Source organism: Bufo gargarizans, chromosome 4 (genome assembly GCF_014858855.1).
Source record: "Bufo gargarizans isolate SCDJY-AF-19 chromosome 4, ASM1485885v1, whole genome shotgun sequence".
Lineage (NCBI taxonomy): Eukaryota > Metazoa > Chordata > Amphibia > Anura > Bufonidae > Bufo > Bufo gargarizans.
In genome coordinates, this window is record NC_058083.1 from 364,562,038 (window position 1) to 364,589,188 (window position 27,151).

General features: G+C 43.0%; 1 protein-coding gene across 1 annotated transcript in view; it reads right to left on the bottom strand.

The window, feature by feature from the left end:
* The window catches only part of TRIM67 (tripartite motif containing 67), a 173,537-nt gene that overhangs the window by 108,163 nt on the left and 38,223 nt on the right, over window positions 1–27,151 (bottom strand). Inside the window, exons 2-3 of the mRNA XM_044291206.1 lie at window positions 11,809–11,904; window positions 7–129 (exon numbers count right to left, since the gene is read on the bottom strand). Of these exons, the coding sequence (XP_044147141.1) occupies window positions 7–129; window positions 11,809–11,904 (219 nt within the window). The remainder of the gene's footprint in view (window positions 1–6; window positions 130–11,808; window positions 11,905–27,151) is intronic.

The window sequence follows — 27,151 nt, forward strand, 5'->3', positions numbered from 1 at the left end:
CCTTACCTTGAATTTATGTTCTCGTTCCTTTGTGACTTTGGTGAGCAACTTTGCCTTTTGACGATTTAATGCATCCACTAGAGCATCACATTGAGCAACCAAGCATGCTTCATACTCCAGTCCATTTTCCTAAAAAGAAGTCAATCATGTTTAAGGCGTTAACTAGGTTGAAACAAAATGAAATCTAAAAATATGTTATATTTGAATGTATGCATGAAAAGTGCATTTTAAATATTAATATTACCCCTCTACTTAAAATTCCTGAGCTATAAGCCCGACAACTGAACTTCATTATCAAACTAATTAAGACAGTTATCTAGATATATGAGTTAAAAGATACAGAGAAATATAAAGAGTTAACGAGAGTACATTTTGAGCAGATTCTTATTGGGCAGATACTAGACCAGATAGGGCCAAGAACGATCAAAGATAACTAATAATTTAGCATGTCAGTTTATAACTTTCTGTCATTAAACTTCTACCACTTGCAATGCATTATAGGGGTTTTCCAATTAACAACATTTATGTCTTATCCATAGGATGGGTCATAACTGTATAGCCTCTGGGGGGGACTGCTGAGCCCTCCACTGATCACAAGAATGGGAGTCCCCAGGTTGTCTTGGTGTGGTGCGTGTGTGTTACAGTTGGCACTACATACTTGTCTACTCATATGGATTATCTGGGGTCTCCCAAAATTCAGGGAGACATCTAAGATCTCTGGCAGAGCAGGCAAGTCTACAGCATAGGTTATTGGATAGTATGACACAGGTCCATCACCTCTAAAAATGCATAAAATGAAACATTATAGAGTTTGGCATTTTTTTCAGCAAATAAATAGGCCCTGTGTTGGCATTGCCCGTCCTTTAAAGGTAGGATATGCCACCAATGTCAGATATGCGTGGGTCCCACCTCTGGAACCCTCATCTATTTCTAAAACGGAGCCTCTAAAGTGGATGAGGGCGCACTGCGCAAGCGCAGCCTCCATCCTTTTACTGCTATGGGAGTGCCGAAAATATCCAATCACTGTCTCGACTATCTCCGGAACCCCCATAGAATTGAAAAGGACCCACACCTATCTGACATTGGTGGCATATCCTAGCAATATGCCACCAATGTGTGAGATGGCACAACCCTTTAACACTCTACTTGCACAATTTATCAAAGGGCACTCTGAAAGCACTTTTAATGGGGCATACTACTGATGGTGTTCTTAATGGACGTACTTTGGCTTTCACTGTAGGAGCATAGCCTGTAGTTGTGGTAGAGATTACATACAAATAATTATATGCAGCATACAAAGCATTCTCCACTTCACGTCTCCCTGAAAACAATTCTTACAGGTAGACAAATTATTAATGGAGCTAGCATTTAAGATTCACTGTACATGAATGTGGCGGAACCCGCCTCGCCACTGGGCATTGGAGAGGCCTGGCTGGCCGCCTCCTACCTGCTGACTATGGCCCCTGGTGATTTGGTACGTTTGAATGCAATATTTGGGCATGTGCTATTTTATATTGCTGCTACTGGCCCTTTAATGGCCATCCGGGGACATGTCTGACTTTTAGGAACAATGCCCCTTTAAGACTGTGTAGCAGATTGCATTCAGGCTGTCTTAAATACTATGTATGTTATTATGTGTTCAGTTACATTGTATATGTGTATGCCAGGGTTCAAGTTAGTTCATTACGTTTGATAATTGTATTTTGTGGATTACGTCTCAGACAATGCTATTGTGTTGGTAATTACGTCTCAGACAATGCTCATTGTGTTTTGTTTATTGCGTTACAGATAGAGGGAAGGGGATTTTGTGTACAATTGCTGGGAAGGTTTAAATACTGTAGATACATATGATTGGCTGTGGGTGGTACCTTGCTGGAAGATGTGTATAAATCAATGCTTGTGTTAAAATAAAGTGAGTCCCTGTTTTAAACCTCAAGGTGAAGTGTCGTCTCATTCTTGGGGGAGGATTTATTGCATGCTGTCCCAGTTTGACTGCTAGGAGTGAAAACCTATTTGTATGGTTCCTATTCAACTGCCTACAGCATTCATTGCTGGGAGAGGATTTATATGCTGGTTCGGTGATTGTGGTGTCTGCCAAAGTGCTTGGAAGCCTCAGGAAACGCTAGGCGCATCCGTAAACGGAGGTACTCAGTCGGGGTGCCAGGTGATCCGTTACATTGGTGGCAAGCAGTGGGATGGCGTCCTAGTGCGAGGAGAAGCAGCTCAGAGACACCGGTAACGTGTGGAGTTACAAATTGAGGGCAAACGCTAGCACTCGTGCAGCGCCCCGGGGAGCAGAGGTATCCAGCGACTTGGAGCAGACAAGTATGGAAGGCTTTGAAGATGACTGGCTGGCCGAGGTGAGGCAGCGAGTGGACCAGTATGGAGATAATGTGTCCATGGATATATGCCAGGCCATCTGGAACCAGGTCACAGCCAAGCGACACGCAAGGATGGAACGAGAATTCCGACTGGCGAAAGAGAGAGAAATTGCCCAGCAGAAGGAGTGTTACAGCAGCCGAGCAGAGGCTGCATCCGAGGAGGTAAGCCGTTTCCCCTTGAGGCGGCCAGAGGAACCCAAAGTAGGGGTCCTCATAGACTGGTCCTGTGAGGAACCACAACAGGCAGGTGGAGACGGGACCGAGGTCTCTCCACCGGGATGCTGGGCAGCTGGCCCAGGCCCTCAGCAGCAGCCGAAGTTGCCAGGTGTGGACGCAGGTGGTCCTTACTCGCAAATGTTGAGGGACCTCACAGACTGGTCCTGGGAAGACCCACAGATGGCAGGTGGAGATGGGACCGAGATCTCTCTACCGGCCCTACAGAGATACTGGGCAGCCGGCCCAGATCTCCAACTCCAGCAGTAGTACCAGGAGGAGGAGGTAAGCAACCCCTCCCCTCCACAGCCAACTCCAAACCAGGTACTGGGGTCAGTAGAGGAGTCGTTAGCCCCCTCTGGCCCCCTCCCAGCAGAAGAGCTGGCATCTGGGCAGAGCGCCGCTGGCCTCTGCCCTACTTGTCCCCTTACTACCCAGCAGGACTGTACTCCAGTCCCTCCAGCAGAAGAGCTGGCATCAGGGCAGAGAGCCGCTAGCCTCTGCTCCACCGACCCCCTTGTTACAGGGCTGGCTTGTACCCCCCTCGCCCCAGCAGAAGTGCTGGCATCAGTGCAGAACACCGCTGGCCGCTGTTCCCCAAGTAGCCCCAGCAGTTTGCCTAGCACACCAAGGGGAGACAGTAAGCTCCACAACAGTGCAGATGGGACCGTAGTCTCTGTACCTGCACCACTGGAGATATGGACAGTCTGTCCTGGTCCACAACAACAGGACAATGTATTGGAAGGAGAGGCAGTCTGTTTTCCCCTACAACAAGAGAGGGTGTCGCAGAGAGAGGAGCCTGTTACCCCTTCCCCCCAGCAACAGCTTTGTTCAACCAGGGGAGAGGGCACCCTGGTTACCTTCCCCCCAAGTCATGGATCTACAACTGGGCACAAGTGGAAGGGGGCCACAGGGACAACTACACCCTTGGAGAAAGGCCGGCTGACTATCAGAGCCCCAGACCGCCTGGAGGTCTGGAGTCTGGATAGTCTCAATGGGAAAGGGGAGAAATGTGGCGGAACCCGCCTCGCCACTGGGCATTGGAGAGGCCTGGCTGGCCGCCTCCTACCTGCTGACTATGGCCCCTGGTGATTTGGTACGTTTGAATGCAATATTTGGGCATGTGCTATTTTATATTGCTGCTACTGGCCCTTTAATGGCCATCCGGGGACATGTCTGACTTTTAGGAACAATGCCCCTTTAAGACTGTGTAGCAGATTGCATTCAGGCTGTCTTAAATACTATGTATGTTATTATGTGTTCAGTTACATTGTATATGTGTATGCCAGGGTTCAAGTTAGTCCATTACGTTTGATAATTGTATTTTGTGGATTACGTCTCTGACAATGCTATTGTGTTGGTAATTACGTCTCAGACAATGCTCATTGTGTTTTGTTTATTGCGTTACAGATAAAGGGAAGGGGATTTTGTGTACAATTGCTGGGAAGGTTTAAATACTGTAGATACATATGATTGGCTGTGGGTGGTACCTTGCTGGAAGATGTGTATAAATCAATGCTTGTGTTAAAATAAAGTGAGTCCCTGTTTTAAACCTCAAGGTGAAGTGTCGTCTCATTCTTGGGGGAGGATTTATTGCATGCTGTCCCAGTTTGACTGCTAGGAGTGAAAACCTATTTGTATGGTTCCTATTCAACTGCCTACAGCATTCATTGCTGGGAGACGATTTATATGCTGGTTCGGTGATTGTGGTGTCTGCCAAAGTGCTTGGAAGCCTCAGGAAACGCTAGGCGCATCCGTAAACGGAGGTACTCAGTCGGGGTGCCAGGTGATCCGTTACAATGAACAATCAGTATGCTCTCTATGTTTGGTTTTGGTGAAAACCACTTTGAACAGGACTCTCTACTTTTCTGTAGGAAGAGAAATCTCCTCTCGTATACGCTAGCAGTATACTACAAGGTACTACAGCCTTGACTCTACTGAAAAGAGCTGTCAGCTATACTTTACAATGAAATTGTACACAAATGTATAATAGTGTGTGTGTGTGTGTGTATGGGGAAGGGGAGCAGGCCAGCCCTATGACACCCACATGCTCTAATATGGCATATGTAGAGTTATATAGAGATTCCTACCACCTGTCTACAACCTTAGAAATAAGGTATTATGCTTATATAATACATATAGCTTTCTTGGAGGGGACCGTGTATCATGCCCATGAGGGGAATTAATAAGCTTTTGTTGGTAAAGAGTAATATGTGATGTCAATCCTTCTTCCTTCTCGATTGTTCTCTGAATGTGCAACGTGCACCTCTCCCCAGGGGCCCTCTATATCGCGTCCCAGGTTTAGTAGGAATGCTGAGTGGTGTAGTGCGGCCTAAATGTCTCTTTATGTGTGTCACGGTGCTGCTACCTGGATATGGCTGGACCTAATGCTTTGTCTCCGAAGCAATAAATAGGGGGAATAATTGAGGGGTTTGAAAGAATAACTTGAGTCCAGACCTTGAGATGAAGCTCAATGGCAGCTTTATTTGAGTAAACATTTCTTAAAACAGTTTCAGGCTTTGTCTTGGTTCCAGCAGCCTTTAGTATGAACTGTCAGGCAAACTCAACTCTGCTTTATCTCTTTCTCTCTGCTGTGTTGACAAGCTAGCTGTGCTGACAAGCTAGCTTAATGAGGCTACACTTCTCTCCTTAGTCTAACTTAGTTTCAGCCAAGGAATAGGTTAGTGCCCTGTCAGCTCCAACATAGAGTCTGAACTGGAACAATCTAGAACTGCCACACCTACTTCTGGTAGCAAGCAGGACGCGCACTTCTGACCAGAGGGGGAGAATGGAATGGTGAGCTCCATTCTATCTAACTATAGCTCTGCCATATTTGTTGCCACCTGCAGGTGAACCAGGTACATTACATGTAATAAACAGTTACATAACAAGATTATCAATGCAGAATATGGAGAGGACCTGGAACAAAATACATAGGATGACATACAGGTTAGACCCTAAAAGATAGTAGCAAGGTGCAGCAGTGGCAACACCACTCTGGAGTGTTACAAATGCTGTTCAGTAGCTTAGCTTAGTTTTTTTTCAGCAGGTAAATGAGCGTAGTTTGCCTTCTAATGTTGTGACTATCCAAGCAGACATTAAAGATCATGATCAGCTTCATCAGTTCTACTTTCTTAGGGTACCTACACAAGTTGTAGAAAACATGTGGTTTTCCGGCACACATTCCTGTGCAGAAAAAACAAATCATGTACACTTTGGGGGTCTTTTATGAAACAGAGCAAAGGTCCTTTATGTCGCAATTTGCAACTTCTCTCTCTCTGGACGGGGATGGGCGGGCAGATTCGTCTCATTTCCATTTTCTATGCCAGTTTTAGGCGTATAAAATGGTCTAAATGTAAGACAGCTAAAAAAATATGATTTTGAGATACTGAGGTGGATATATTAAAGTGTAACTGTCATGTCTGTCATTTTCTTTTCTTTTTTTTTTTGCTAATGTGTGGGCAAATTTTTCTAATATAGTTTAATTCGAAAATTTGTACATTCATACTAGAAAACTTGGCCAGAAATGTCCCTAGTACAGTCCAGTGCAGTACTAACTGGGAAGATGGGCTGGGCTAGGAGCTGCTGTGGGCTGCTGCCCTCACTGCCCCGTCATATAGCAGACAATTAATTAATATCTGTACCCCAAATATATATTTATCTTCCTTGCTATTGCAGACTGATCAGTGTGGCCAGCGCTGTCAGTGAGTGCCTCTGCTATATTCCTGGCGCACTAACCAGCCGCCAAGAAATATATGTTAGCAAGCAGTAAGCGCTTGCTATTGTCAATGCAGGGAGGCAGGGGGAAGCTGCTTCACTTTGTATAAGTATAATTATGGTGTGAAGAGACCAATATCGCCACATTGCATTGGAGAAGCCTGGTTGCCCGCCTGCTTCCTTTAGACTATAGCCTCATGTTGAAACTTATGATTTTCCCCTGCAAAGACATGAAAGCTGGGTCATTTGGTACTTGCCCTATGTGAACAGTGATATCCCAGATAGCTATGCCATGGAGCCCATTCGGATAACAAAAGACTATGTGAAAGACTTTGGCTCCATAGCATTTCTATCATATTCGTGTAGTCTGAGTGGCATTCACCTAATAATATGCACTCAAACCTGAGCTATCTGGGGATATGTTAAATGTCTGTGTTTACTGTAATGGTTGTGACATTGTATATTTGAATAGTGATTTCTGTCCTGTTGTCCCCACGTGTACAATGGCGATGTCCCTTTGTCAGGACAAAGGGATAATTGAATTACTCCATGGTTGTCTCCAGGGCAGAGAGGAGGAAACCAGGATGCATTGTGGGGATTTATTGTGTCTGTGTATCCTGAATTGCTGCCTCTGTCCTTGGAGATAAATTGGATTACTTCCCAATTATCTCCAGGACAGAAGACTCTATAAAACTGTGTATTCTCCTGCCTGTGATAATTACATTAACCCATTGTGCAAGGTAATTGTATCACAGGCAGAGGGGAGGATTTTGTGTGGGAGTATCTGAGTGTATTGTACGTGTTTATTGGTTGTTTTTACAAAACCCTGGTACTAATGTGTAAGAATGTGTATATAAGAACAATAAACACACAGCTCTGCCCACTGCTTTACCCTCAACACAGAGCTTGGTCTCATTCTTGGGGGGATTCACTGTATGCTGTTAGAGACTGATTGCTAGGAGTGTAAGCCGCCTGGGTGCTTTTCCTATTTGTCTGCTAGCAGCTATTCGTGAGGTTCCGTTCAGAGTTTGGAGAATTCCCTTGTATGCCGTTCGGGAGTTTGGTGTTCTGTAAGTAGCTGTACCTGTAGCTCTGGAAGGGGAAGATCGCCTAAACGGTTTTAACCCCTTTTATGCCCGGGGTGCCGTAACATGTGGTATATAACTGCTATACAGCAGAGTCACTCCCCGACAGCGTTAGCCACGCTGAACAGTGAGAAATAACAGGAAGATAAAAATATATTTAGGGTATAGATATTAATATATTATCCACTATATGTGGAAGCAGTGAGGGCAGCAGCCCAGCCCATCTTCCCAGTCAGTACTGCACTGTACTGTATTAGGAAGACTGACATGCATAAGCAAAACTCATTAAAGAGAAAGCTGCTAAGGGACATTTCTGGGCTTATTTCTCTAAATAAGGTGCATTAGAAAAAATGATCATATCACTGTCTCTACACATTAGCAAACAAACAAAAACAAAACATGACAGTTACACTTTAACCCCTTCAGGACCCTGCCATTTTTCACCTTAAGGACCAGGCCATTTTTTTTGCAAATCTGACATATGTCACTTTATGTGGTGATAACTTTAAAATGCTTATACTTATCCAGGCCATTCTGAGATTGTTTTGTTTTTATAAAAACATTTACCAAAATGTTTTTTTAAATGAATTTCCAAAACCCAATTTTTAAAGACCTGTTCAGGTCTGAAGTCACTTTTTGGGTCTCACATAATATAAACTACCTATAAATGGCCCCATTTTAGAAACTACACCCCTCAAGGTATTCAAAACTGATTTTACAAACTTTTTAAGCCCTTTAGGTGTTCAACAAGAATTAAAGGAAAATGTAGATGAAATTTCAGAATTTAACTTTTTTTGCAGATTTTCCATTTTAATAATTTTTTTATGTTAACAAAGCAAGGGTTAACAGCCAAACAAAACTCAATATTTATTACCCTGATTCTGTAGTTTACAGAAACACACAATTTGTTATTGTAAACCGCTGTATGGGCACATGGCAGGGTGCAGAAGGAAAGGAACGCCATATGGTATTTGGAAGGCAGATTTCACTGGGATAATTGTAAGTTGCCATGTCACATTTGAGGACCCCCTGATGCACCCCTAGAATAGGAACTCCAAAAAAGTGACCCCATTTTGAAAACTATGGTATAAGGTGGAAGTTTTGTTGGTTATATCTTAGGGTACATATTATTTTTGGGTGCTCTATATTGCACTTTTTGTGAAGCAAGGTAACAAAAAATAGTTTTGGAGCTGTTTTTATTTTTTGTTATTTACAATGTTAGATCATGTGCTATTTTTATAGAGCAGGTTGTTACGGTCTCGACAATACTAAATATGAATACTTTTTTAAGGTTGTTTGTTTCAGTTTTACATAATTAAGCATTTTAGAAAAAAATTTAGTGTCTGCATATTTTGATATTCCATAATTTTTTAAAATGTTTTGCCCAATTGTTTTATGTAGGGGCTTATTTTTTGCGATATGAGGTGACCGATTGGTACTATTTTGGGGGGGGGGGGAATATGCCTTTTTGATCGATTGGTGTTGCACTTTTTGTGATGTAAGGTGACAAAAAATGTTTGTTTTAGCACAGTTTTTATTTTACTTTTTCTACGGAGTTCAGGTGAGGGGGTGCATCATGTTATATTTTTATGTAGCTGTTCATTACGGACGTGGCAATACTCAATATGTCTGCTTTGCTTATTTTTTTTACAATTTTATATGTTTTTTATTTTGGAACTTTTTTGGGAACGTTTTACTTTATTTTTTTATTATTTTATTATGAAAAACACTTTTTTTTACTTTTTTTTAAACTTTTTATTTTGTCCCACTGTGGGACTTCACTGATCTGATCCCCTCTGCAAAGCATTACGATACAACCTGTATTGTAATGCATTGGCTGTCAGCTTTTATGCTGACAGCCTGCCTCTGAGACCCAGCCTAAGGGCTAAATCTTACAGGCTTCTATAGAAGGCAAAGTCCTCAAAAATAAAAATACAGCCACAAAATGGGATATCTTTAAAAGCATCCTAAAATCTGATTGTGAGAGGTACATACCGTATGGGAATAAAAGGTTAAGGAACAAAAAGAAACCAATGTGGATAAAAAGAACTGTAAAGAAAGCAATAAATGACAAAAAGAAAGCATATAAAACACTAAAACAGGAGGGGAGCACGGAAAGCACTGTAAAACTATAAGTAAAAAAAATCGAACATGTAAAAAACAAATAAAAGCGGACAAACTAGTGACCGAGAGATTAATTGCCAAAGAGAGTAAAACTAACCCTAAAATGTTCTTCAATTATATAAATGTTAAAAAGTATAAATCTGAAGGTGCTGGCCCTTTAAAGAGTAATGAGAGGGGAGTCGCAGAGAGCGACGAGGAGAAAGCAAAGCTGTTAAAAATGTATTTCTCCAATGTATTCACTGAGGAAAATAAACTGTCAGATGAAATGCTGAATGTAAAAATAAATTCCCCATTAAAAGTGTCTGGTCTGACCCAGGAAGAAGTACAACAGTGACACCCCCGTATCCTAAGATAATTAAGTAATGTCATAGCCAGACCCTTATTTATGATATTTGTAGACTCTATACTGACAGGGAATGTCCCACAGGATTGGCGCATAGCAAATGTGGTGCCAATATTCAAAAAGGGTCCCAAAACAGAACCTGGAAACTATAGGCCAGTAAGTTTAACATCTGTTGTGGGTAAACTGTTTGAAGGTTTTCTAAGAGATGCAACTCAACGAAAATAAGCAAATAATGCCATATCAGCATGGCTACATGAGGGATCAGTCATGCCAAACTAATTTAATCAGTTTCTATGAGGAGGTAAGTGCTAGACTTGACAGTGGCGAATCAATGGATGTCGTATATCTGGACTTTTCCAAAGCATTTGACACTGTACCACATAAAAGGTTAGTATATAAAATGAGAATGCTCGCACTGGGAGAAAATTTCTGTATATGGGTAAGTAACTGGCTGAGTGATAGAAAACAGAGGGTGGCTATTAACGGTACACACTCAGATAAAAATTCGAATAAAAAAAGAATTTAAACAGATTGGGTCACTGTCACTAGTGGGGTACCTCAGGGGTCAGTATTGGGCCCTATTCTCTTCAATTTATTTATTAATGATCTTGTAGAAGGCTTGTATAGTAAAATATACATTTTTCGCAGATGACATGGGAAGGAATAACGCAAGTCACCCACACTCGGTAACACTGACATGGAAAAGGATCTAGGAATTTAAAAAAACTGCAAACTAAGCTGCAAAAAACAGTTATATACCTATGGCATAAAATATAAACCTGAATTTTTTTTTTTGCATGCGTTTACTTTTGCTGTTCAAAGTTTCATTCCCAAAATGTTAACATTCTGGAACGTTGGAATAGCTTTAAATCTAAATTGTTTTTATCCAATGTGTCAAAATAATTGCATAATCTTAAGTATATGAATCGAAACTCCCAGTAAATGGAGCAATTCAGATAATATCAACACCCCATATGTGATAATAACACTATTGAATTAAACCAGTGCTGGCCAACCAGCGGCTCTCCAGCTGTTGCAAAACTATAATTCCCACCATGCCCTGCTGTAGGCTGATAGATATAAGCAGTCTAGGTATGCTGGGAGTTGTAGTTTTGCAACAGCTGGAGAGCCACCGGTTGGCCATTCCTGAATTAAGCCATATATATTTCCAGTTGGTTCTAAGGTTTCAATTTCATATTAAAGGGAATAAATAAAATGTTATTAAATCTACAGGCATCATATTATAGAGCAGGATGAGCAGTAGACTGATATATTGTTTTGTGGGAAATAATTTTGTATAACTTGTACTTTTTTAAGTGAAATCTATGCTCTTTTTGTACTAAGAAGTCAAGTGGGCAGAACTACTTAGTGATTGCCACCCTTCCCGCTATGAGTAGCAGTACCTTTTGGACTCCTCAACAGAGAAACAGCAGTGATTTTATCTAAAAAGTTATGTTTTATATTGTTTTCCCACAATGCTTGGCATTGATCTGGTTAGCTCATCCTGCTCCATAACATGCTGCTGGAAACTCTTTAAATCTCATAAAATAAACCCTAATTTAAGGCACAACTCTAGGTATGTAGCATACAACAATAAGGATATGTTCGTATGCTCCAGTACTAGTTTGCTCTAACTGGCTATGTGTTTTTGTAAAGATGCAGTCATATTTATGTGTCATTCACAATTGCAGAAAATATTTCTTATTGCAACGTGTTGCTGTAAGTTCTTGAAAACCAAATCACTGCTATGGCAAGATTTTGCACTGCATCTTTGCACACAAAAAAAAACATAGCAGAAAATGCCACAAGAATTGTCCATTTAAATTAAGCCTTATACAAGAAGTGAACAGGGAAAAACAATCAGGGAGATCAATTTTACTTATCATTGCTTGGTGTATTATGTCATTGTCTTGGTGCAGTTTTATAAGGAACAGAAGGATAATACCTGGATTTGCTGCAGTATGTTCTTTAGCTGAACCAAGAATTCTTTGGCTTCCTTTGCTTTATCAGAAACACCACTCAAAGCCTGAGAAAGCTGTGCCTGTGTAAAATGATAAAATAAAAGATACCAGGTGTGAACATCATTTCCATCTATTAGTATTCAAGGAACTGTCAAGGCTTGATTGCTTTGCCTTGCATGCAATTCTCTATTTTCAGCTCTAAGCATACAAAATGTGACTGCCTTCATAGACGGAGATACATCCGCTCACCCTAAGTGGAATCAAACCCTACCAGGTTGTCTACAGTTCAGAACTAGGAGAATTCCTATGGGAAATGAAGACAGAGAATGACAAAGTATATCTAATGGGTTTAGTTAATGCCTTCTGCAGCCATGGATAGTTCTTATTGAAGTAGTAGCCTATTAATAGTTATTGCTTACATTCCTTCTTAAGCTAGGTTCCCAAAGAAATTCATTAACAATACATTCGCAGAAAACAAACTTGAACATCTAAAGCAACCTTGACAGGTATGCAAGCATATTGCTTAGAGAAAGAACTCATTTTGTAATCATTACTTGTGGCCCACCATTGACGAACAAAGCTGAAAAAGGTTTTATGTATGACCCCAATTTCGAAAATAGTTGGGATGCTGTGTAAAATGGAAATAAATGTAAATAAAAACAGAATGAAAAAAAAAAACTCATTTAGAACTTGACGGCATCTCAAAAGATTGGGACAGAGCCATGTCTGCCATTGTGTAGCATTCCTTCTTCTTTTAACAGCAGTCTGTAAACATCTGGGAAGTGAGGAGGCCAGTTGCTTGAGTTTTGGGAGAGGAATGTTGTCCAATTTTTGCCTGATGTAGGATTCTAGCTGCTCAACAGTCCTGGGTCTCTTTGTTGTTTCATTGTGCCAAATATTTTCTATTTGTCAAAGGTTTGGACTGCAGGTAGGTCTGTTCAGCACTAGGACACTTCTTCTAAGAAGCCAAGCTGTTGTCATGGAGGCAGTATGTGGTTTAGCATTGTCTTGCTGAAATATACAAAGCCTTCCCTGAAAGAAATGCCATAGGCACTAATGCCACCCTATAACATCAGAGGTGCAGGCTTTTGAACTGTGTACTCATAAAAAGCTGGATGGTCCCTCTCCTCTTAAGTCCACAGAACACAGCGTTTTTGGTTTTCAAAAAGAATTTCAAATTTTGATTCATCTGACCACACAATAATTTTCCATTTGCCTGGTTCCATTATAAATCAGCTTTATCCCTTAGAAGGTGGCGGCGTTTCTGGATTGTGCTGACGTATGGCTTCTTCTTTGCATGATCCGGCTTTAACTTAATGTGCGGATTGCATGTTGAAGTGTGTTTACAGACAATGATTTCTGGAAATGTTCCTGAGCCCATGCAGTGATTTCTAGTACAGAATCATGCCTGTTGCTTAATCATGAGCACCCAATATTGACTGTTGGCCTTGTCCCTTGCACACATGGATTTCGCCAGATTCTCTGAATATTTTGATGACATTATGTACCATTATGATGGTGGGATATTCAAAGTCTTCACAATTTTACGTTGAGGAACATTTTTCTGAAATTGTTCCACAATTTGAAGATGCAGTTTTTCATAGATTGGTGAAACTCTGTCAATCTTTGCTTCTAGGAGACTCTCTAACATGCTCTTTGACCCCAGTCATGTGACTTAGTAGCAAATTGCACCTCTATTATTTTTTTTTTATAGTACCACTTACTTTTCCAGCCTTTTGTTGCCCTTGTCCCAACTTCTTGGCGATGCGTTGCTGCCATCAAGTTTTTTTCTTTTAAAATCTCTTTTTATTGATAACAATAGAGTACATTTGGATTATCAAGTTTTAAATGTCTCACTTTCAACATCTAATATGTGTTTTAATGTGTCTTCTATTAAGCATAAAATATGGGTCTATGAGGTTTGAAAATCACTGCATTCTGTTTTTGTTTACATTTTGCATAGCGCCCCAACTTTTTTGGGGGAACTGGGGTTGCAAATAATTCCTGAATATTTTACTAGTATTGGAACTGATCCATTGAAATGTACTAACAAATTTTGCAGTAACGATTTTTTCTCTAACTAGTTAAAGGGTTATTATCATCATCAAAAAATGACAGCATATAAATAGAGATTAGAATATGACATCACTTTCTGATCATGGAGATGCAACTGTTGGGATCCTCACCTTTCATGAGTATAAAGCACAGATTCATTCAAAACAGTGCAGGAAAGAAGACCATGAAGGGGGATAAAGCACTATAGCAACACTGCAGCCCCTTCAATCTTTAGTGTTGGACTGTTCCCAAGCAGAAAATAATGGCATATACAGTGACTTGAAAAAGTATTCATACCCCTTGAGCTTTTCCACAATAGTTCATGTTACACCCACAAACGTATGTATTTTGCGGTCCCCAAAAAACGGATCGGCAAAAAATGCGGATGACGTCTGTGTGCATTCTGTATTTTGCGGAACGGAACAGCTGGCCCCTAATAGAACAGTACTATCCTTGTCCGTAATGCGGACAATAATAGAACATGTTGGCTGTTTCTTGAATTAGTGCTCTCCTTGCCTGAGTTCTCAGTTTAGGGTGATAGTTATGGTCTTGGTAGGTCCTTCCATTTTCAGATTATGTATTGAACAGTGCTCCGGGAGCTGTCCTGAGCTTGGGATATTATTTTTTATAACCTAACCCTGCATTACACCTCTCCACAACTTTATCTCTGACCTGTCTGGTGTGTTCCCTGGTCTTCATAATGCTGTTTGATCACTAATGTTCACTAACAAACCTCTGAGGCCTTCACAGAATAGCTGTAGTTATATTGAGAATTAATTACACACAGGGGGATTTGGGTGACTTCTGAAGGCAATTGGTCACACTTTATTTAAAGGTATCCGAGTATAGGGTCGCTGAATACAAATGCATTTCACACTTTTCCGATTTTTATTTATTAAAATTTTTAAAAAACATGTTTTCTTTTCACTTCACACATACTTGCTACTTTGTGTTTGTCTATAACATAAAATTACTACAAAATAGATTCACGTTCATGGGTATAATGTGAATAAATGTGGAAAAGTTCAAGGGGTATGAATACTTTTTCCAGGCACTGTACTGTTCGGTCTAATGGAGTGCCTTAGTTAGTGACAGAAACAGTGCACCACATGGCTACTATATGCCACATCCAAGAGATCTAGCTGATACCTTACCCTGTTTACTATATCTACTGAGACTCCTTAGCTCCATACACAGCTGTGATAATGAGAGCAAAACCCTAATCAAACTTTTTGGGATACAGATGTGAATTGTAGTTTTCAACACACAAAACAATTTGAGTTTTGAGGAGGTGGTTGAAAGAGGAAAACTATGTTTTTTTTCTGGGAAGAACTGTCACTAATTAGTACATGTGCTCGAATAAACACTGTTATTTAGCCAGAGCCTGTGACCTTTACTGAAAAATTATATCTGCACAAATAGCTTATTTAGTATTTGATGGAAGTGAGATTTTGGAGCTCTTCCAGCTCCAGCATTCCCAGCTGGTCACCTTTGGAGACGTAGTGTTGGGCAGAGTCTTTAACTGTTCTGTTGAAGAAGATGGATGCACCTGACCAAGGTCTGGATGTTTCCTCTAAACTGCCCATCATGATGGTGACACGCGCATTCTTGCAGGACTCTGTGAACTACAGTTAGAGCCACCACAAAGGCTTAAGGTACACTTGCATTAATCACCTCAACTTCCCTAGCTTAAACCCCCTTAATGACAAGACCACTTTTTACAATTCTGCACTACACTACTTTCATGGTTTATTGCTCGGTCATACAACTTACCACCCAAATGAATTTTACCTCCTTTTCTTCTCACTAATAGAGCTTTCCTTTGGTGGTATTTCATTGCTGCTGACATTTTTACTTTTTTTGATATTAATCGAAATTGACCGAAATTTTAGCAAAAAATGAAATTTTTCACTTTCAGTTATAATTGTTTTCGAATAAAACTACATTTCTATATAATTTTTTCTCTAAATTTATCGTTCTACATGTCTTTAATTAAAAAAATGCAATAAGTGTATATTTATTGGTTTGCGCAAATTTTTATGGTACAAAAATGTGAATTTCCGCATTTTGAAGCAGCTCTGACTTTCTGAGCACCTGTCATATTTCCTGAGGTTCTACAATGCCCAGACAGTAGAAACACCCCACAAATGACCCCATTTCGGAAAGTAGACACCCTAAGGTGTTCGCTGATGGGCATAGTGAGTTCATGGAAGTTTTTACTTTTTGTCACAAGTTTGCGGAAAATGATTGTAAGAAAAAATAAAAATTAAAAATTAAGTCTCATATTCCACTAACTTGTGACAAAAAATAAAATTTAACATGAACTAACCATACCCCTCACGGAATACCTTGGGGTGTCTTCTTTCCAAAATGGGGTCACATACTGCCCTGGCATTTTAGGGGCCCTAAAGCGTGAGAAGTAGTTTGGAATCCAAATGCGTAAAAATGCCCTGTGAAATCCTGAAAGTACTCATTGGAAATTGGGCCCCTTTGCGCATCTTGGCTGCAAAAAAGTGTCACACATGTGGTATCGCCGTACTCAGGAGAAGTAGGGCAATGTGTTTTGGGGTGTCTTTCTACATATACCCATGCTGGGTGAGAGAAATATCTCTCTAAAAGACAACTTTTCCAATTTTTTTAATACAAAGTTGTCATTTGACAGAGATAATTCTCTCACCCAGCATAGGTATATGTAAAACTACACCCCAAAACACATTGCCCAACTTCTTCTGAGTACGGCAATACCACATGTGTGACACTTTTTTGCAGCCTAGCATTTTTTACGCTTTTGGATTCCAAACTACTTCTCACGCTTAAGGGCCCCCAAAATGCCAGGGCAGTATAAATACCCCACAAGTGACCCCATTTTGGAAAGAAGACACCCCAAGGTATTCCGTGAGGGGCATGGCGAGTTCCTAGAATATATTTTTTTGGGCAAAAAAAATGACAAAAATGAACGGCACAGCTCCGCCAAACATCCAAACCCACTCAGCTCGTATGCCCTGGCAAACCTGATTTCTCCATTCACATCAATCAATGTGGATGAATAAATCATTGCCGGATTTTTTTTTTATATATACAAAGTGTTTGCCAAAGCATATGAACACCGCCCCTCAGCTCATAAGCCTCGGCAAACTTATCTTTTTTACTGCAGAGGAGAAATCTCGTCTTGCAGCGCCTCATACACCGACTTTTGTGTAATCTGACAGCAGTGCAATGCTTCTGTCAGAATGCACATCAGTGCTGCAGCTGGTCAATCGGTTGGTCCACCTAGAAGGTAAAAAAACAAAACAAAAGAAAAAAAACAGTCCGCAACGCAATAAATTTATTAACATTAACTTTAGATAACATTTGAAACAGAACATTAACTTTGAAAAACTTTATTGAACTTTTGGAACATTACCTTTTTTGCTTACCTGTGATTTTTTTAATTTTTTTTACCTTTATAGGACAAACCTCTCCTTCCCCATGGGACAATGTGCAAAGCGCAAATCGCCCAGAGATGTGGCGAAGTACATTATGCACTTTGTCCCAGGTGAAAGGAGAGGTTTGCAGCAGCTTTGAGTGAAAGGGCCCTAAGAGCCCTGTGTGCCTGTCCTGTGTGAAGCAATCCCTATACTAATAGCAATCCCTATACTAATAGTGTACCTGTGTGTGGTACTTCCGGTAACACTCTCCTAAGCATAGGGCAGGGTGGGCAGGGCAGTCAGGACAGAAATAGTGGGTGTCACGCCTTAATCCACTCCTGCTACAGACACAAAAAAAAATTCGGGGCGGTGCTTGGTTTGAGGTATCAGCAACGACTGAGGGAAATGTCGCTCGTGTAGACGGCTCACTACACTGGTGGTTGGGGCCACGGAACCTCCTTGATACAGGAGGTTCTCGATGATCTCTTCCTGAAATTTGAGGAAGGATCTTGTTCTCCCAGCCTTACTGTAGAGAACAAAACTATTATACAGTGCCAATTAAATTAAATATACAGACACCTTCTTATACCAGCGTCTGGTCCTGCGGGAAAGTAAATAAAGAGCCATCATCTGGTCATTGAAGTCCACCCCTCCCATGAGCGAATTATAGTTGTGGACACAGAGGCTTTTCAATGACTCCAGTTGCTCGTTTAATTTCGATTGTCGTGTCTGTCGTGAATGGAGGAGAGCATGTAAACATCACGCTTGTCTCCCCATTTCACCGCAAGCAGTTCTTCGTAACACAAGGCAGCCATCTCCCCCCTTGCAAGCCGGGTGGTAACGAGCCGTTGGGGGAAGCCCCGGCAACTAGGTCGCGCAGTGCACTGAAGAGGGGCACACTTGTGTAAAAATTGTCCACATAAAGATGGTACCCCTTGCCAAATAAGGGTGACACCAAGTCCCAGACTGTCTTCCCACTGCTCCCCAGGTAGTCAGGGCAACCGACCGGCTCCAGGGTCTGATCTTTACCCTCATAGACACGAAATTTGTGGGTATAGCCTGTGGCCCTTTCACAGAGCTTATACAATTTGACCCCATACAGCTTCCCGGGTTTGCGGCTATAAATTGAGTGGCATACCGGTTTGTTTCTGCCACGACTAAGTCCAAGAGGTCTGCAGTCAAGAACAGATTTAAAAAAAAACAGCGCCGATCCGATCTGAGCTGTCTCAACCCGAACTCCAGACTGGGCGGTAAAAGGGGGAGCTACTGGTGCGGCTGAAGTTGGGGGCTGCCAATCAGGGTTTGCCAGCAGCTCAGGGACTCTAGGGGCTCTATGGGCCTGTCTGTGCGGTGGCTGCGACGGGGGAACTAATGCACGTGCCACTGTACCAGCTTCAACTGCCCTTCTGGTGCTCGCCACTTGACCATGTTCTACGGCAGTGCTGGTACTAGGTCCAGGATGGGCTGCGCTGCTGGCGTATACCTCACCACGTAATCCGACAGCGCCATCCCCACTCTGCATGCCCTTGAAGCGTATCCTGCGCAACCTGTGGTCTAGCAACACGGGGCCGAGTACGCCTGGTGGTATCAGGGACCTCAACCATATCGTCCGAACTTTGGGTCAGACTGCCACCGCTTTCTACAGGTTCGTATTCTGACCCGCTGGATTCGTCAGATGAGGGTTCCCATTCCTCATCCAACTGGGTCAGAAGCCTGTAGGCCTCTTCAGAAGAATACCCCTTACTTGCCATTTGGTCAACTAAATTTAGGGGGTATTCTCTGAGACTACCCAAGAAAAAAAGCAAGCCTGTCTTACAAATGGGAGGCTAGCGAAGTACCGGAAGCCGCTGCGATTGATAAAAAGTATCAAAACAGATTTTTTTATCGTCGCAGAGCTTGTAAAGTGATTGTACAGTGATAAAAAATAAAATAAATTTTTTGTCACTACGGCAGGGCGGGCGTGGGTGAACACACGTGTGGGCGACCGATCAGGCCTTATCGGGCAAACACTGCGTTTTTTTGTGGAGGGTGAGCTAAGGTGACACTAATACTATTATAGATCTGACTGTGATCAGTTCTGATCACTTACAGATACTATAAAAGTACCAATGCTGATTAGCGATACGCTAATCAGCGAATCAGTGACTGCGGTGCGGTGGGCTGGGCGCTAACCGACGCTAACTACCTAACAAAGGGGCCTAAACTAACCTAAAAGTCAATACTAGTAAAAAATAAAAAGTGACAGTTTACACTGATCACTTTTTTCCCTTTCACTAGTGATTGACAGGGGTGATCAAGGGGTGATTAAGAGGTTAATTGGGGTGATAGGGGGTGATCTGGGGCTAAGTGTAGTGTTTGGTGTACTCACAGTGATGTGTGCTCCTCTGCTGGGACCAACTGACGAAAAGGAGCAGCAGAGGAGCTCAGAAGCCATTTAACACCTTATATTTATAAAGTCACCAACTTGCCAGTGCTGATCATTGGCTGGCAGGCTGGTGACGAACTTCTGATCTAACGATTCCCGGCCCGCACTGCGCATGTGCGGGTCGGCTCTGGCCGAAATCTCGCGAGAAGACGCATCGGCGCGTCTAGGAGGAACAACAGGGCCGCCGCCAGCACGCAATCCTGCGTGCAGCGGTCCTGAGGAGGTTAAATATAGACAACAAAATCCTTATCAAGGTACAGGCCAAGCAGCTAAAGCCTGCTATTAGACCCGTGGTACAGTGGTAATCCTGGCCTCAAAATCACATCATTTGCAATCAAGGTTTTGCTATTTTCACACTCCTCTCTTCCCTGTCACTTGTATGTTGCTTATTGAATGAAGTGTGCTGCTTCACCAGAATGTTGATGTTGTGTCAGTGTTTTCCTGCTTGTATTATGTTTTATGCTCTTATTCTGAAAAGTATGCATGTAAAATGTATTGTACTGCTGTGTCAAGCCTGCACTGCAACACAGTACAGTATATCTTATGTTTGCATTTGACGACTGATTGACACATAGCTATTTTCAGTAAGCCTGAAAAAGTTGTCTTCAGATTGGTGTCTCTTCCTTTTGGAAGGGACTCTGGCCTGGCACAAATCCCAAAGTCTTGTTTTAATACTCTTTAACGGGTTGGACATTAACAGTAGCTCAAATTTACTAATGTGCCAGTCAGTGGCATACACACAATCCATGGGGCCCCGGTGCGAAACTGATCTATGGGGCCCCCTCCCCGTCGCCCCCCCCCCCCCACTACCGCCCCTACCAGTGGTGTAACTATAGTGTTATGGGCCACAGTGCAAACATTTTTTCAAAGAACCGGCAGATTTTTTTACTAAGGGCTCTTTCCGTGCGGCTAATCCGCGGCGTGACTGAGTGCCAAGCCCCATTCTAGACAGCAGAGACACGGAGCAGTGACATGATTGACTGTGATCTTTTTACTACAAAATCACGGTGACAACTTTATGTCTCTGTGATTTTGTAGTAAAGAGATCACAGAGAGGCACGGAGCATAATCAGTCATGTTAATGCTCTGTGTCTCTGCTGTCCGGAACGGGGCTTGGCTCTCATTTACGCAGCGGATTCCTCGCACGGGATCCGCTTGTGTTTAAGAGCCCTAAGCCCAATGCATGGCTACACTCACCTAGTCCTAATAAAATCTGGTCCTACCTCATCCAGGGTGTCGCTGGCGTCGGCGTGATGTCCGCTGGATCCAGAACAAGGTCCCTGTGGTGAGAAAAAAAGAATAATCACATAAGGAAGGGATGGTGACTGCCCCTGTGAAATCACCAGCTGGCCTGTAAGACTGAGCCATGCCAATGTGTAGCAGGGTAATCTAGGACATTTCCCCTAAGTGCAACCACACTGTACTAATGCCCACCTTGTGGCCCCTCACAGTAGTTATGCCCACCTTTGTTCCCGTCACAGTAATTATGCCCAGATATGTGCCCCCTCATAGTAGTTATGCCAAATATGTGTCCCCTTACAGTAGTAATGCCAGATTATGTGCCCCCTCACAGTATTAATGCCAGACTATGTGCCCCTCACCTAGTAACGCCAGATTATATGCCCCTTACAGTAGTAATGCCAGATTATGTGCCCCTCACAGTATTTATGCCCAGTTATGTGCCCCCTCAAAGTAAATATGCCCACATATGTGCCCCCTCAGAGTGGTTATGCCAGATTACGTGTCCTCTCACAGTAATAATGCCAGATTATGTGCCCCTTCACAGTATTTATGCCCGGTTATGTGCCCCCTCAAAGTAAATTTGCCCAGATATGTGTCCCCTCAGAGTGGTTATGCCAGATTATGTGCCCCTCACATTAGATATGCTCACATATGTGCCCCTCACATTGGTTATGCCAGATTAGGCTCCTTTCACACTAGCGTTCGTCGGTCCGTTCGTGAGCTCCGTTTGAAGGAGCTCACGAGCGGACCCGAACGCCTCCGTCCAGCCCTGATGCAGTCTGAATGGAGCGGATCCGCTCAGACTGCATCAGTCTGGCGGCGTTCAGCCTCCGCTCCGCTCGCCTCCGCATGGACAGGCGGACAGCTGAACGCTGCTTGCAGCGTTCAGCTGTCCGCCTGGCCGTGCGGAGGCGAGCGGATCCGTTCAGACTTACAATGTAAGTCAATGGGAACGGATCCGCTTGAAGATGAGCCCATATGGCTCAATCTTCAAGCGGATCCGTCCCCCATTGACTTTACATTGAAAGTCTGAACGGATCCGCTCAGGCTGCTTTCACACTTAGAATTTTTTCTAAGTTATTAATGCAGACGGATCCGTACTGAACGGAGCCTCCGTCTGCATTAATATGATCGGATCCGTTCAGAACGGATCCGATCGAACGCTAGTGTGAAAGTAGCCTTACATGCCCCGTCACAGTAGTTATGCCTTCATATGTGCCCCCTCATAGTTATGCCTTTATATGTGCCCCCTCACAGTAGTTATGCCACATTAGGTGCCCCCTCAAATTAGTTATGGCAGATTAGGTTCCCCTCAGTAGAGATGCCAACTTTTGTGCCCCCTCACTCTAGTTGTTCCCATCAATCCGCCCCCTGTCCCCTGTCCCTCTGCCTCTCTGCCCCCCTGCCCCCAGTCTGCAGCATTAGAAAAAAAATTCTTACATACTTACCTTCTTCCCTGATGAGAGTAGGCAGCTTGCCGGGTTTTTAGGTCTCCTCCCACAGTGACAGACAGCAGCGCGATCTGGGGCCAGCAGGGGGAGCTCCTGAGCTCTGAAGATCAGTGAAGCAGGGAGCAGAGAGGTTTCCCTGCTTCACTATAGAAACGGAACTGCCGGCCGTGTGTGTGAGTGCGTGCCCCCCCTCCCTTACTTGACCCTCCGGCCCCCCCACCCCCCATATTATACATGTAATGGTGGCATGGAGCACTCTGATGGGGCCCGAAATTGCCACTGTACTTCATGCCGGGCCCCACCAGAGCGCTCCATTACATGTGAGTACAGCGGGAGCCCTGCCAGCGGCCTGGGGGGTCCACAGGCGGCCGGGCCCCCTGGAGTGCCGGGCCGGGTCGCAACTGCGACCCCTGCGACCCTGGTATGTACGCCACTGGTGCCAGTGCTTAGAATCTGTTGCACTTGATGCAATCTGATGCAACTAGAATTTCTATATTTTTTTCCAACTTGCTTAAAAAGGGTGCAGGTGTAGCGCTAAGGAGCGTATCTTCACAGGAAAGAATGTGGTCTATGTTGAAATGTTTTGAGGCAAAAATGCACCACAATTCTGCCATAAAATTGGCTTTTGCCTGTCCCCTTCATGTCATGCACCCATATCTTTTTACCCTCCTGGGTCAGCAGCCAGTGAATAAAGACTACTCCAAGAGGAATAAGCCTGGTGGCCCCTGCAGTAAAGTCCGGATACAGTAGTAAAAGGATGAAGAGATCACTTAGACAATCTCCTCAGGAGTAGAACCAAGTCAAATCCACTCAGTGCACAGTGGACCATACCCGCTATTAAGACCCATTTACACTGATAGATATAGCAGATGATTGTCGGAAAGGAAGCTTCAATTCCCAGCAAGTGCCTGCTCTTCAGTGAAGGAGACCGCTGCATTTACATGCAACGATCTCCTCCACATTATGGGGAAGTACTGTGCCCTCTTATACTCTTTTATCCAGTCAAGGTATGGCGGTGTTATCTGCTCACTGTGCAGAGGTGTTATCCGGTCAATGTATGGCGGTGTTATCAAATATCTGAATGGTTATAGCTGTATCCCTTTCCCTGCCCACGCCATCCTTTTTTAGACCTGGCACGAGCAGGAAAATATGCAGATTGCGGTGCTAAGGACCTTTGCGCCACAATCTGTGTCAGAAATACGCCTAACATAGATGTATTTCTATATAATAAATGACCACCTAATTGTATTATTATTCAGGGGTAGGAATAATATCTTTATAGTATATAGATTCTAGTGTATTATACTGTGCCCTGTATTTACCAGTAGAAAATGATCCTTGGGAAACACAGTCCTCATCCCTGACCACCAGAACCAGTTAGCGCTCTGTCAGTACATGGCGGCCTCCCCTCTCCGCCACGCTGCTCCGATGTGTACTGGTGCTTATGGGCTGGGTTCACATCCTATTTTTGCCATCCATTTAATGCATAGCAAAAATTTATGCGTTATAAGATGCCTCAGACTGATGTCGTACAGTGGTGTCTGTTCACCATACAGTTCCATGGTAGAAAAAAAATGGCATAAAAATGGCTCCTATTAAAATACATATTTTTTGTCAGAATTTTTGCCAATGATCCCCCTCTGGTCACTGTCCATGTTGTGAGACTATTTGTGTACTTCTAGTAAGTGTTTGTTGGCTGCAAATAAGAGCTGAAGGTTTTTCAGGTTAGCCTGCCATTAAAGTGAATGGGGCCCGTGGTTCGCGAACATTTGATCGCGTTTGCACGATCACGTTAGCAAACCGCCCCGGCCAATCTTCGTCCATCACTATTTATTAATGATCTTGTGGAAGGCTTGCACAGTAAAATATTAATTTTTGCAATTGACACTAAACTGTGTAAAGTGATTGACACTGAAGAGGACAGTATACTGCTACAGAGGGATCTGGATAGATTGGAGGCTTGGGCAGATAAGTGGCAGATGAGGTTTAACACTGACAAATGTAACGTTATGCACATGGGAAGGAATAATACAAGTCGCCCGTACATACTAAATGATAAAACACTGGGTAACACTGACACAGAAAAGGACCTAGAAATTTTTGTGAACAGCAAATAAACTGCAAAAACCAGTGTCAGGCAGCTGCTGCCCAGGCCAATAAGATAATGGTTTGCTTCAAAAGGGGCATAGCTGCCCGTGATGAGAACATAGTCCTACTTTACAAATCGCTAGTCAGACCACACATGGAGTACTGTGTACAGTTCTGGGCTCCTGTGAACAAGGCAGACATAGCAGAGCTGGAGAGGGTCCAGAGGAGGGCAACTAAAGTAATAACTGGAATGGGGCAACTACAGTACCCTGAAAGAATATCAAAATTAGGGTTATTTACTTTAGAAAAAAGACGACTGAGGGGAGATCTAATTACTATGTATAAATATATCAGGGGTCAGTACAGAGATCACTCCCATCATCTATTTATCCCCAGGACTGTAACTGTGACGAGGGGACATCCTCTGCGTCTGGAGGAAAGAAGGTTTGTACACAAACATAGAAGAGGATTCTTTATGGTAAGAGCAGTGAGACTATGGAACTCTCTGCCTGAGGAGGTGGTGATGGCGAGTTCACTAAAAGAGTTCAAGCAAGGCCTGGATGTATTTCTGGAGTGTAATAATATTCACAGGCTATAGCTACTAGAGAGGGGTCGTTGATCCAGGGAGTTATTCTGATTGCCTGAATGGAGTCGGGAAGGAATTTTTTATTCCCCTTAATTAAGGAGCCCTTACACTTAAGGAGAGCCAAGTGACATTATTTAAGTGTCTTAAGGAGTCTTTTCTTTCTCTTTCATCAGCACAGATAAACAGTCATCATGCTGTGAACCCTACAGTCCAATCTGTAAAGGTGCAGTCTTAGGGTACTTTCGCACTAGCGTTAGTGTGATCCGGCAGGCAGGTCCGTCGTCGGAGCAGTGTGACAACTGACAGCATTTGTAGATGGATCTACAAATGCATTGCAAGAACGGATCCGTCTCTCCACTTGTCATGCAGATGGACGGATCCGTCTTTGCAGTCTTTTTATCGTTTTCCCGGTCTGCGCATGCGCAGACCGGAAGGACTGATCCGTCCTTTAGTTGTTTTGCAATGCCGGATCCAGCACTAATGCAAGTCAATCGGAATTAATACCGGACCCGGCATTCCGGCGACTGATCAGGCATTTTGGACCGACATATTACCGCAGCATGCTGCAGTATTATGTCTGGCCAAAACGCCTGACAGTGACTGAACGGAAGGCATACTGATGCAAACTGAACAGATTTCTATACATTCAGAATGCATTGGGATATGCCTGATCAGTTCTTTTCTGGCATAGAGCCCTTTTGACGGAACTCTATGTCGGAAAAGAACAACGCAAGTGTGAAAGTACCCTAAGTGGTGCCATGAAAGAGCGACAAAGAAATGGGAGCAAAGGTATTCTACATATGTCTAAAATTCATCCCTATTAACATGAGCATGTCATTGTTATTTAGTGTCCTTGATCCACAGTTCTGTGGTACAAGCCTATTAAGTTGTTATTACACATTCAATAGCTGTTGGCCGAACAATCATTTCGCCAACAGCTATCTCTCCCGTCTACCTCCTGGCTTCCCCATAAACATACGTTTGGCTTAGCTGAACATGTCTGTGTATGCTATAGGAAGAGTGGAGAAATCTGCTGCCAGACACTTCTTCCAGGAGAACAATATTAATTTTGCCCGATCCTTGTCTCCCCCAACATCATCTGTCTGGGAGAGTTGGACCTCCCTACACACGTTAGTGTGTCAGCTGAACCCACCGTTCTCGGCAGGTTTGGCCAGCAAAATTATAATGTGTATGGCCACCTTTAGGCTAAAGTTGGTTATATGTGGTTGCCTTGAAGTATGCTCCTGGTGAGCTGCATAAGAGGTTTTCAGCCTCAGGCTAAAAATACAGACACACCCCACACCAGGAAGCAAAAAAAATGTATATAAAAGCAGCCAGCCCAGAACAAGGGGGGGAAGTGAAAACTGAAAATCTTGAGACAAACTGCTTCTACTACCTGTGGTAGGTAGGAAAAAAAAAATGTTATGCAGGTTTTTTTTTCTTTAGAACACCCAGAAAACCCATTTAAAGGGAACCTGTCCCCAGTTTTATGGTGTCCTAACTAAGGGCAACATAAATAAGTGACTGATTCTTTTAGCAAAATGCTGGGTCACTTTCTTTAATTGACCCAGTCAATCTGCCAACATCTTGTATTGAAAAGCTCCAGCCGATAATGATGAGTCCTGAATATTCATGAGCTCCTGACTCTCCCCGCCCAACTGCTGCTGATTAACGATTATTTTCCATAGGAATCAGCAGCAGATGGGCAGGGGAGTGGCTATAGCTCTGAATTAAATATACACTGGACTCAATGACATCACGTTGGACTCGAATCAGCTCATTAGCATGCGGGATGCGGCATCTTTGTGTGTATATTATGAGATAACCATCTGTCACACCAGTAAGTGAATACATCTAAGGTACTTTTTAGTGGTTAATGATCGTATATAATTAGTTAGATTATAATCAAATATCCACATGACAGGTTCCCTTTAAATGAGTTATGTTCAAAATCAAAGCTCAGACTTACAATTTTATTACATGACACGGAGGCTCATATTGCTTTCTCTTTCTTTACTGAGACAAATAGCAGCAAAGAAAAAATACAACTCAAACAAGTCACCAAGGCAACAG